Raw genomic sequence first — 12,974 nt, 5'->3', positions numbered from 1 at the left:
TAACATAAAATTTATGGTTAGTTATTAACAAGAAGTTAGACATATAGTAAACAGTATAAAGTTATCCTATTTGAATTAACTTAATCAGAGTTTAAATGAAAGGGTTCCTGCATTACTAAGCAAAGAAAGAGGCACAGTGTAGCACAATGGACCATTAGTTCATGAGCTGCAGATTGCAGAATGTGATTTGTTTCGTTGGTTGATGTTTGTTTTTCCCGAATTCTGAAAAAGTTACATTTTCAAGCCAAAAGCAAACAAAGGAGGAGACAATCCAACCACGTGACCTGTCCAAAAAAACTTACCTGCCTGCAACCATATTTTCTTTTTCATCACCACATCCCATTCCCATAATTCTCATGTCTCTCTCTCTCACTCATCAATCCCACACATCCCTTCACACCACAATCTCCTTTTTTTCAAAGTTAAAAAATGCACCAACCAGTTTTCCATCATTATAATAATTTTTGTTCATTTATTTACTTTTATTCCTGAGAAAAGTTTTTGGTCACTGGGTATAGTTGTGCATCTACATTTGTGTCCACCTTGGCCTTTTGTTTTGTCCTCTGTTTGGTTCTTTGTTTGGTTGGGTTGTGAGCGTGCTCCATGCTCACCTCCTTTTTATTTTCTGCAACTGCAAAAGAAAGAAGATAATGGTAGTGTTATCACCGGGAAACAACAACGACACACTCACATGGAATTATTTGTGGGGGCTGTCCACACCTCATAGAACCCAAACCCAACGCTCACAGATCTCAAGGATCTCACAACTTCAGCCTTGAACTTGGGTTTTTCTTTTTTCTTTTTTTCGCCATTAAAGTTTTGCTCTTTTTGGTGTTCTCAGTGCTCACTCCTCTTGGCTGATTCAAATTTTTAGTTGCCAAGTTGGTCTGTGGTGGCAAAAAAGGAAAAAAAAAACAATTTTGGCATCTGGGTTCTTTTTGGCTTGATGTTCATTGAATTTGGTCTAGTGGAAGTTGCTGTTTTGGTGAGGGTGGGGTTGCTTTGTGTGGGAATCTGATTCCAGAGACTGGCTTTTTCTGTTTGGATAAGGTGATATAGACTGGACCTTCTTTGTGGGAATGGGGAGAGTTGTTGTTAATTATGGTGGCTTGGAGCACTGGTCAGTGGTTGTGTGAGGGAGACACAGTTGAGGAACTAATTTTAGAGTATGGAACTTAGTAGTTTGGTTTTCTGGCTACTGGGGTTGCTGCTTTTGCAGTTGATGGAGATTTCTTCTGCTGCTCTTTCTCCATCTGGCATAAACTATGAAGGTTAATGTTCTTCTTGGGAATTTTTTTTGTTTGTTTTGTTCATTGAGATCTTTGGTAAAACTTGTGAAGTGAAGGTTTGTGAATTGATTATTTAAGGCACAAAAGTTTTGCATATTGACCAATTTAATTGTGCTGGAAACTAGTAGGCACGGTAGCTCGGTGGTTAAGGTTGATGTAATGTAATGATGCTATTTCTGTCTTGGTTTTTCAGTTTTCATTTTCCTTGAGAATTTAAGTGCTACCTAACTATCTATGACAAAATAGCAGCAGAGAGGTTCTTCTTCCTTTTTTTAATAGGGTTTTTCTTCTTTTTCTTCTTCTTCTTCTTCCCCATACCTAGGGTGTTGGGGTGGGGTCTTCAGTTTCCTATTTTATTTTATTTTCTTGGCCGATCAATGTTCTTTTTATCTGTTTGCTGGAGGTACAGGAGGATTTTCGGATGAAACTTCTTATCCCCTCTTCTGTTTGTTCCTTCAACAGTTGTAGCTCTGATGGCCATAAAGGGTGACTTGACTGATCCTCACAACGTTCTGGAAAATTGGGATTCTAGTTCTGTTGATCCATGTAGCTGGAGAATGGTTACGTGTTCCTCTGATGGCTCCGTTTCTGCATTGTAAGTTGCTTGGCCTTTAAGTGGGTTCTAGAGTGATGAAGAAGTTTCAAGAGGCGTTGTTTAGAGAGTGAACCATCCAACTTTTGCTAGTTTGATTTTCAACTAAAGGATTTTCTTTTTCTCTTATCAGGGGATTTCCGAGTCAGAACTTGTCTGGTACACTATCTCCCGGAATTGGAAACCTCACTAACTTGCAATCTGTGTACGTCTGCTATTTTTGTTGAGATTCTTTATATCTTGCTTTCGCTTTGTATGGTGGTTGAGTTTGGCATCAGTGTCTTTTAGTTCTTATTGATCAGCTCTATCCTTTCACAAAATCATACTTCCCCCGAATTATAAGCTGAATAAGTGAAAAAATTACAACTATGCTTTATTAATTATACACATGCAGGTTGCTTCAGAATAATGCCATTTCTGGTAGGATTCCTGCTGCAATAGGAAACTTGGAAAGGCTTCACACACTTGATCTTTCCAATAATGCATTTAGTGGTGAGATACCCAGTTCTTTGGGAGGCCTCAAGAACCTGAATTATTTGTAAGTTACAAAAAGCACTTCTGAAGAACCTATTGATTGCAGTGATTATGAGTTATTCATTTGCTTTAGCAGTGACTAATGAAATTATGTTTCTTACTCAATGTAAATTATTTTACTTGCACGCCAGGAGGTTAAACAATAACAGCCTTACGGGATCCTGTCCTCAGTCTCTTAGCAATATCGAAGGTCTAACCCTTGTGTAAGTCTTTATCATCTTGTTGCACCATTATTTTTCTGTTTGCTTAATCATATTTCAGTTTTAGCTCAGAGAACAAGGGGCAGATTCAAAGCTTTGATTTCTATCTAAAAGACAGTTATGTTAACTCTTATGACTTGAATATGTACAGGGACCTCTCCTACAACAATCTGAGTGGTTCCTTGCCTAGAATATCGGCAAGAACATTAAAGTTAGTTCATTTCGAATTTGCTCGTCTTTTTTTCTTCTGTATTCAAGTTTAAAACAGGGCAGTGTAGTTTATCTCTTGCTCAATTATTTACTGCAGGATTGTGGGTAACCCTTTAATTTGTGGTCCAAAAGCAAACAACTGTTCTTCTGTTTTACCGGAGCCACTTTCCTTCCCTCCAGATGCACTAAGAGGTGTTAATCTATCATTGAACTCTGCTTTCACATTATTATTTCTTTGAATAAAAATATGGCGTGCTTAATGTGGTGATTTGGTTTTCTAGGCCAATCTGATTCTGGTAAAAAAAGCCATCACGTGGCACTTGCTTTCGGTGCAAGCTTTGGTGCTGCATTTGTCATTGTGATTATAGTTGGGTTTCTTGTTTGGTGGCGATATAGACGCAACCAGCAGATATTCTTTGATGTTAACGGTTAGAACTCTCATTTTTCTTTTTATAATTCTTTTTCTTTTTATCTCTTATGCTCTCTATCAGTAAACTTTATGGAAAATTTGCAAAAAATGGGTTGCTCATCGCACTGTTACAGCACACAATCGTTTAAGGATATTTTTTTCAAGGAATTCACATCTTAGATGCTCGCTTCAATTCATGTTTGTTACACTGGCAAAGTTAATTGACCCACCTTTACCTAACACTAAGCGACGTTGCTTCCAAAGAACTTTTGTCTGTTTCTGACCATTCAACATGTTGCACTGTTTCTAGATTGTTTATATTATTTTCCAACTACTCTAAGCTCATTAAATCAGCTGTAAGACTTATGCATATAATGAAATGGGACTAAACCTCGATGGTGACCTTTTGAAACATGACGAACAACAGCTGTCATTGTTCTAAACTTTGAAATTGTTGGAAATCTTAGTTGAAAATTTTATTTGGTGTTATGCAACTTCTGTAATGGTTATTCTAGAAGAGAAAAAATTGATGGTTAACAGTACCACTTGTGGTATATGTAATGTGTAATCATATATGGACCACCTTCTTTGAAAGGAAGTTAACATTGGCATATTATGTGCATTTTGTAGTTGAAAACAGTATCATTATAAATCCATTCCCTAATGTGATATAAGCATACGTTCTGCTCCTATACCAAAATACTGTGTATGAAAGAGCTTTTACTTCGTTCTCTTTCAATGATGTTCAATTGACACTTGTGTGTGTTTGTTATTTGGCAGAACATTATGATCCGGAGGTGCGTCTTGGTCATTTAAAAAGGTTTTCATTCAAAGAGCTTCGAACTGCAACAGACCATTTCAACTCAAAGAACATTCTTGGAAGAGGTGGCTTTGGAATAGTCTACAAGGCATGCCTAAATGATGGGTCTGTTGTGGCTGTTAAGAGGCTAAAGGACTACAATGCAGCCGGTGGTGAGATCCAATTTCAAACAGAAGTTGAGACAATCAGTTTGGCTGTCCACCGGAATCTTCTCAGGCTTTCGGGGTTTTGCAGCACTCAGCATGAAAGGCTCCTCGTTTATCCATATATGTCTAATGGAAGTGTAGCCTCTAGATTAAAAGGTTAGATCTGAGCTTTACAATCTGTTGTTTACCTAACCAGTATACTAATAACTGGCTGGACGTACTGTGTTCAGCCTGTTTTATGTCAACTGACAATAATCTGTCATATGATCATTTGAATCTTACAGTCAGATTACCGTATGTAGGTATTTAGATTGTGTTAACTGGCCACTTTAGTTAATACTAATACACTCTAGCCTTTTTGTGCCGAGTTCCTATTCAGTTACAGAAAACCTATTACCTTTTTCTGTTCTTAGCTCTTACTTATAGTTAGTTGGTTTGCTAAGATATTCATGAGCTGCTCATGATTAGGGGTAATAATTATAATTCAATTCCACAAGATCATTTTAAACTTATTTGTTTTTGGTTTTGGATTTATGTACCAGATCATATCCATGGCCATCCGGCGTTAGATTGGACTAGGCGGAAGAGAATAGCTTTAGGTACAGCAAGAGGGTTGGTTTACTTGCATGAACAATGTGACCCTAAGATTATTCACCGTGATGTGAAAGCAGCTAACATATTGCTAGATGAAGACTTTGAAGCTGTTGTTGGCGATTTTGGTTTAGCCAAGCTTCTGGATCATAGAGACTCCCATGTGACCACTGCCGTGCGTGGCACTGTTGGTCACATTGCTCCAGAGTATCTATCCACTGGCCAATCATCAGAAAAGACTGATGTGTTTGGGTTTGGAATCTTGCTGCTTGAACTGATCACAGGTCACAAGGCTCTAGATTTTGGGCGAGCAGCGAACCAGAAAGGTGTAATGCTTGATTGGGTACGTTTTCCACACACTTTCACTCTTTTCAACGTTTCTTTTCTTCTTCACTTAGCATATCACTCTTTTACAAGTTTTAGAATGTATTTATTCCCACAACTTACAATGAATGATTTGTTGGCACTTGGAGCAACTTTCTTCTTATATGCATAACTTGTCTTCCTAGAAATTTTAATGGAAAGAGTACTTGAATAACTTCTCTAAATAGGAGTTAGTAGTAATAAAACAGTTTGGTTAACATTAATACTTACCAGGTCTGATTGTAAGCAACTAAAAGTGAAATGTCTTTATTAGGAAAGAAAACATTTACTACATCATAAATACAAAAGGTATGATATAAATGTTATTTAATAAAAACCTTACATTTTGAGCTGCTTCAAACCAGCCTTTTAAGTGTATGTGTATTGATTAGAAAGCAACATTTCTTTAGCTTAACTTTACTAATGGTATTATTGAATTGAAGTTCTATGAATGCAACTGGATTAAGAAGAAAACAGTGAGAGTTTTGCTACATTCAATGATCCTAAAAATAAACTTTACCCTCAATAGGGTGGATTAAACCTCCAATATATTCATCAGGGTTGATTGGTGCTGACAAAAATGCTAAAAGAATTGGCCAGTTTAGTTGAAAGTTATTCTCTCTTGTTCTTGGTAAATGGGTGAAAAAGATAAATTTTTGTCTTAAATAACCATTCTTCTGCTGAATGTGAATGAAACAACTTTCAGGTTAAGAAGCTCCACCAGGATGGAAGATTAAGTCAAATGGTGGACAAAGATCTAAAGGGAAACTTTGATCTGATTGAGTTAGAAGAAATGGTTCAGGTTGCACTCTTGTGCACACAGTTCAATCCTTCACACCGCCCCAAGATGTCAGAAGTATTAAAGATGTTGGAAGGGGATGGCTTGGCTGAGAGATGGGAGGCCTCACAGAGGATTGAAACACCAAGGTTTCGGTCTTGTGAGCCTCAAAGATATTCAGATTTAATAGAGGAATCTTCACTCATAATTGAAGCCATGGAGCTTTCTGGCCCTAGGTGACAAGCATCTTGGTTTTCCACTATAGCTCCCTGTTTAAAACATGTAGTTTAAACGTTAAAAATGACATTCTCATTAGTGTCAATACCTATGTAATGCTCGTATTCATCTGTAAAAAGAAAAAAAGGAAAGTCTTGTATAAGTATCTTTTTGGAATGTTCATTCTACTTTCTTCAGAAATTTTTTTAATCAATGTTAGAAAATTGTATCTAGTGGCACTCAACATCATCTCGCTGTATGGAAGCTCTGGAATGAGCAAATTTAAAAGAAAGAATCATAAAACAGGTCATATATTATAGATTTAAAACAATTTTACATTAATTATAAATTACAATATATGTGATAAGTTTGTTCATTTTTATGTTAATTGTTTGAAAGTGTTATTAGCAACTCTAGTTACGTTAATCATGGCTTTTTACATAAATTGTGTGTTACCTTTTACTATTGAAGTTCATCAGAATTAACAGAAGGTAGACAAGAGTGTCTTATTGTGTATCTCCCTTTGGTTTTTGCTATAACTGTAAGAGTTTTTGATTTTTAAAATATGATATAGTAACATATATATTTAGTATATATATTACATATTGTATTTTCTGCCACTATTGTATATATTTTTTTATTGATTAAAAATTAATTATGAAATTATGAATGAGATTAATTTAATAAGCTTGGGAAAAAAAATAAAACTGAAAGAAATTAAAAATATGTTAAGAGTCTAAAAACAAAACTTCACAATATATCATGAATTAAAAAGATATCTAAGCCTTCCATTTACTATTTTAAGTCTCCAATTTATTGTATTAATGAAATGTTATACAATAAGAATCAATAAATATATAATTTAATTTTTGAAACTTATCTTTAATGGCAATATTGGCATTACAATTGTGTAACCACCATCTTCTCCCATAATCATGTTGGATATATTCTTTGGATTTGGTTTTATTAAAGTTTTATTGAAGCATTAACTCCTTTTAATATAATCATAAAACATGTGAACCTAACACAATCATGAATCATGAGCATTGACGTACCATGATGTGATGATCTTCTTCCCTTGTGCTAAACCAACTTCCACACTCAAATAAATACCTAACCCACAATCCATTGCTAAACTATCATAATCAATAAAACAACACATCAACGTAAAACATGTCCATAGAACCTTATCACTTAACTTGAAACTATCATCCAAATCTCAAACACCATAATTGTAAAGGGAATTGGATTAATGATGGCTTATAGATGAGGTTATATGAGGTGGGAAGAAGGGATTTTATTTTATTATAATAAAAAAATATTTTTTGTGATCCAATTAATGGTATTAAACATATCTCTCACTCACCTTACAATACTATTTCAAACACATTCTTTCTGTATTGATAAAATTTATTAAAAATTGGAATTTTGTGAGAATCACTTCATTTTATTAATATCTCATGTTATTCTGTGTTTAATAAATCTTAATTAATGATTTAAAAATGGTGTGTTAGGGGTTGTATTTGTATTTGTAAGACTCCTAATCTTTATTAACTTGAAAGATAAAGGGAGCATAATGGCAGAGACAGTGAGAGAGAATATTCTCCCAGTATTCGGTGCAGTTAGTAATAATAGGAGTGTGGAAAGAAAACTTTTAAGTATTTAGTGTTTCAGTTTGGGCCTTATGTGAGGCACGTGTACGATTCTTTTTTGGCATATATGTTTTTTTTAATAAACTCATTATTCTTAACAGAATATTGCATTAATTATAAAACTTAAATATGTTTTTAATGTAAGATTCCAATCGAGTTAATTATATTTTAAAGATATTTTTAGTTAAAATTGTCAAAGACCTTAAATAACCTTCTCCTATTGGTGTTGAAAGATAAATCTTTTAAGCAATTGAACTAATAATGACTTAAAATAATCTTATTTTTAAATGGTTAAGTACTTTTTTATCAATCAAAGCTTAGAAACAGGATGTATAATTCGCAATTAATTGATTAGTATAAATATCTAATCGATTATATTAGTTGAAAGAAAAACTAAGTAGAAGAAGTTATTCATATTAAATCGATTAAGTTTAAAATCTAATTGATTAAATCAGTATGAAAATCACATTTTCTCATTTAATCGATTAGTTTTTGTTTCTAATTTATTAATGTTATAAAATCTGGTTTTTGGAAATGATGTTAAATAAATTAATCAATTAGTTTTTTAGCATAACCATTAATTTGAGCAGTTGTAACCTGTTTTTGAAATCAACTAGTTTTGGACCGTGTCGTTGTGTTATTTTATTTTATTTTATATTTGTATTAAATAACTAATGTAATTATTATTTTTTGAAAAAACAATTTATTTAAATAGTTGTATTTAAGTGTTATAATTTGTTAAAAATATTTTTTTTAAATAAATAGTTTGATCATATGAAAAAATTAAATAATTAATCACAGGATTTTTTATGAATAAATTAATTAAAAATAAAGATTATTATTTTAATATTTATTTAATAATAATAATAATAATTCTAATATTAATACTAAACTAATAAATCAAATAATACCAATATTACTACTAAATTTAATCAAATAATACTACCACTGCTACTAGTAATACTAATAATAATATACAATGATACTAATAATACTAATACTCATAATAATAATAATTATAATACGTCTCCAATCATTCTATCATTTATTGTGCAGGCTCACATGCAAGTGCAAAAATATAAAAAACCAATGAATCCTTTTATAGATTTCACAGCTTAAAGGAGTGATTTGGTAGATTTACAAGATTGTTTTTTTATGCCTAACATATTTTGTTTAAAATTTCCTATATAATATTGTGTACCATATTTATATGGATAGTACATTTTTGATTTTATGTGGTTATCGGATAGTCAAATTCTGACCTTTATTTTTACTTTTGTGAATAATGGCCAAAACATTAATTGAAATTGAGTTTCCAAAGAATCGAATTTTAAACTGGTTTTTTTATTTTTATTTTAAATTTTATTAAAATATAAAAAATAAAAAATGAAAAAATTATATATTTTTGTAATGAGAGAATATGTATTTTATATGTTTAAATTTTGTCAATTATACTTTTGAAACAATTTCTTTTTATTTTCATTTATTAAAAAATAGGAGACGAGAATAAAAATTAAGAGATGATATGATTAATAGTTTAATATATATTTTTCAATTATTTATAATATTTTTTAAATGATATTTTTATAATATATATATATATATATATATATATATATATATATATATATATTGTTTTAATTTCGTTCATGTTTTATAATTTTTTAATTAGATATAATGTAATAACGAAATTGAAAATGTAGAAGTGAATAAAAATTTGTTCATTCAATTCAACCAATTACAGACTTTCACATACAAAGAAAATGGAATTAAATAAAAAAAGTTACAATATTGGTACGAGTGGTAGTCTAAATCTTACACCACCTTTCCAATTGACATAACTCCAAGATTTTATATCTTTTCATTGTCCGTTAATTGTTGGTGAAAGTATATCTATTGTTTGGATGAACAATTCAAAATATTTCCAAGAATGGGATGATACACAAATGGATCTATACGTTGAACTTTTTCCCCATGATTGATCATTTATGTGATATCATTATTTGATTTGATTTGAACCATGTTATGGATGAGTTTGTTATTAACTACTCTCACTGGATAAAGGTAGTCAATTTTAGTTACTATTGTGTGGTCCTCATAATGTATTCTTTAGGTTATTTTTTTGTAGAAGCTTATTGAAGGTGTAATTGTGCAGGACTGACAAGGTGACAAGGGTGTCTAATCTGAAGTATAAATCATAGCCATATGGGCTATCTGTGATGGAGTTGGGTTTAGAAGAGAAAATATTTCTTCATTCGACCTTGTGAACGTAACAAACAATTCAATTATTGTGTTAATAGGAAAGTTAGACTTACAAATAATCATTTGTGTAACATCACCATCAGTTGATATTTGAGGAGCATCATACACAATGGATCCTTCTTCATTCAATACGGGTCTTCTAAAGTAACACTTGTTGATGGATGTGGTGGTTGGTAATTGAGAGTTGTACACACTTTTTGCTTTAGGAGGTTTAATGTATAATTATATGGAATACAAAAGAATTTTGTATTTTGACTTTGGAATTGCAAACCATCTTCAGACTTAATGATTTGACCATTTGAAAATAAGACAGTGAAGTAGGAACTTGAATAGCTTGACTGATGGCAAAGTTTTCCATTTGAAAGAAGTGTATGTGTTGATGTGTTCAAAGTAATTGTAGGTGTTGGGTGCATTATTCAATAAATATTTGTGGTAGATTTGGTTTAAATTGTTGTTATTTATAGTGAAACTTAAGTGTGGTCTGTCCGATTAAGTGCATGTGAGAGCATTAATTAATTAAAGCATCTCACAGTACATGTCAAATTTAAGTGTACTGAAAGCAAATATATGTTTTGGCACGATTACCCAATAAAGGTGTTAAGTTTTATCTTTATGGCAGAGTACATGTGATAGAGCATTGATTGATTAAAACATGTTGCAGTACATGCCATATTTAAGTGTACTAAAAGCGAAGATATGTTTTGGCATGATTACCCAATAAAAGTGTTATGTCTTGTCTTTGTAGTAGCGTGCATGTGAGAGCATTGCTTGATTAAATCATGTCGCAACATATGTGAGATTTAAGTATACTAAAAAATGAATATATGTTTTGGCACGGTTACCTAATAAAGATGTTCATTCTTGTTTTTGTGGTAGAGTGCATGTGAGAGAATTGATTGATTAAAGCATGCCGCTATACAAGTTAGATTTAAGTCTTGTCTTTGTGGTAGAGTGAATGTGAGAGCATTGATTGATTAAAACATGTCGCAGTACATATGAGATTTAAGTGTACTCAAAGCGAAGATATGTTTTGGAACAGTTTCCTAATAAAGTTGTTAAATCTTGTCTTTGCGGTAGAATGTATGTGAGAGCACTAATTGATTAAAGCATGTCGTAGTACATGTTAGATTTAAGTGTATTCAAATCGAAGATATGTTTTGGCACGATTACCCAATAAAAGTGTTAATTCTTTTCTTTTGGTAGAGTACATATGAGAGCATTGATTATTAAAGCATGTCACAGTACATGTCAGATTTAAGTGTACACAAAGCGAATATATGTTTTGGCACAGTTACCCAATAACAGTATTAAGTCTTGTCTTTGTGGCAGAGTGCATGTCATAGCATTGATTGATTAAAGCATGTTGGAGTACATGTTAGATTTAAGTTTACTCAAAGCGAATATATGCTTTGGCACGATTACTCAATAAAGGTGTTAAGTCTTGTCTTTGTGGCAGAGTGCATGTAAGAACATTGATTGACTAAATATAACTACATTGAACATTAAAATTAATAATTGACTAATCATTTCCCATAATGATGTCGAGTTCCACAACCCAATCATCGCTCGTTCCTTGCTAGGTTCCTCATTCCCCGTAGAGGTTTAGGTGATTCTTCCTCTAAAGGTTGTGGTTGATGATGTTGTTCAACTTCATCTCCTTGATACGCACCAAAGGAGGATGCTATTTCATTGAGACTTTTGATATAATAAAACGAGTTATCATAAGGTCTCACAATACCGTATGTCGAAGGTGGAGTCAGAGCATGAGCTCCAAACATGGTTGACATGCCTATATCAGAGAATGAAAAATGGAATGTCTTCTTACATCCATATAAATATGGAATTGCCTTGTTTATCTAACTTACCCTTTTGTTTGTTATGATGTTGTGTGTTGTTGTTTTCTTCTTTTTGCATGATCATCTGATGGGTGTGAGCAGCGGACAATAATATGTTAGTGGAGCAAGCTATTGATGAAGATGTTTCTGATGCTCCTTTGCCGTAGTAGTAGATTTTATATGTCTTAGCTTGATTCTATTATGTGGTTGAGATGAACATTTTTATATATAGTTTTGATATAACTATTTGTATATAAAATTTTAAATTTATGATTATTTTAGATGATCGTAAATTATATTTTATAATCCTTCCTTCAATTGGTTTTTTATATTAAATGTGTGATGATTATTATATTACGATGTTATGATGTTACAATAAAAGTTAAAATAAATTATTTTATATAATCATCCATCACGGTTCTTGAAATTACTTATTATTTTAGATGAATTTTAAATTATTATTTTTCAATATATTATATATAAAATGTAAATTTATTTGTTTTCATAAATTTAATTAATATTTTTTTTAGAACTTCAATCTGACTTGATTTAATTTTACCCAACTTTAATTTGAAGAATCTAAGAAATGAATGCCACTAATATATTAATATATTTCTCCTATTTGAAAATTAATTTATTCATCTCACTATAAAAAAGAATCTAATCTTATAATTCACTTAATACGCAATTAAAGAAAAATATCAAATAATTCAGTTAAGAATCTTATTAAATACCAATTGCAAATTCTCTCTCAATGTAGCTAGCTATTCAAATGCGCCGATATTTATTCCTACTCATTCAAATCTAATCTTACGAAAATCACGAAAACGTTAAATATATTTTCACATTTTCATTAAAATTATAAATTTTTGCAGATTCATATTGTCTAACAGAATGAACTTAATTTAATTTTTTTAATTATATTTTAATTAATAATAATAATTATAGTATATTTATTAAAAATAATATCGATTATCTGAAAGACAAAAAGCTCACTGTAAGGATAAAGTTGGCATGTGCGTCCATGTTAGTGTGCTCCTGCACCCATCTCCAAACCATAAATCTCCACACCCTGTG

General features: G+C 31.7%; 1 protein-coding gene across 1 annotated transcript; it reads left to right on the top strand.

Moving 5' to 3' along the window:
- Nucleotides 1–219: 219 nt before the first annotated feature.
- LOC124829101 (protein CLAVATA3 INSENSITIVE RECEPTOR KINASE 1-like) lies at nucleotides 220–6,331 on the top strand. The gene is made up of 11 exons (XM_088095468.1): nucleotides 220–1,271; nucleotides 1,752–1,884; nucleotides 2,015–2,086; nucleotides 2,276–2,419; nucleotides 2,547–2,618; nucleotides 2,767–2,826; nucleotides 2,923–3,017; nucleotides 3,107–3,253; nucleotides 4,015–4,356; nucleotides 4,743–5,134; nucleotides 5,861–6,331. The coding sequence occupies exons 1-11, from the start codon at nucleotides 1,169–1,171 to the stop codon at nucleotides 6,170–6,172; spliced, it is 1,872 nt and encodes a 623-aa protein (XP_087951594.1). The 5' UTR covers nucleotides 220–1,168; the 3' UTR covers nucleotides 6,173–6,331.
- The last annotated feature ends 6,643 nt before the right edge of the window (nucleotides 6,332–12,974 follow it).

Source organism: Vigna umbellata, chromosome 7, assembly GCF_029865625.1.
Source record: "Vigna umbellata cultivar VRB3 chromosome 7, Vumbellata_1.0, whole genome shotgun sequence".
Lineage (NCBI taxonomy): Eukaryota > Viridiplantae > Streptophyta > Magnoliopsida > Fabales > Fabaceae > Vigna > Vigna umbellata.
Note: the sequence above shows the minus strand (reverse complement) of the source record. Positions and strands in the feature narration are given on the sequence as shown.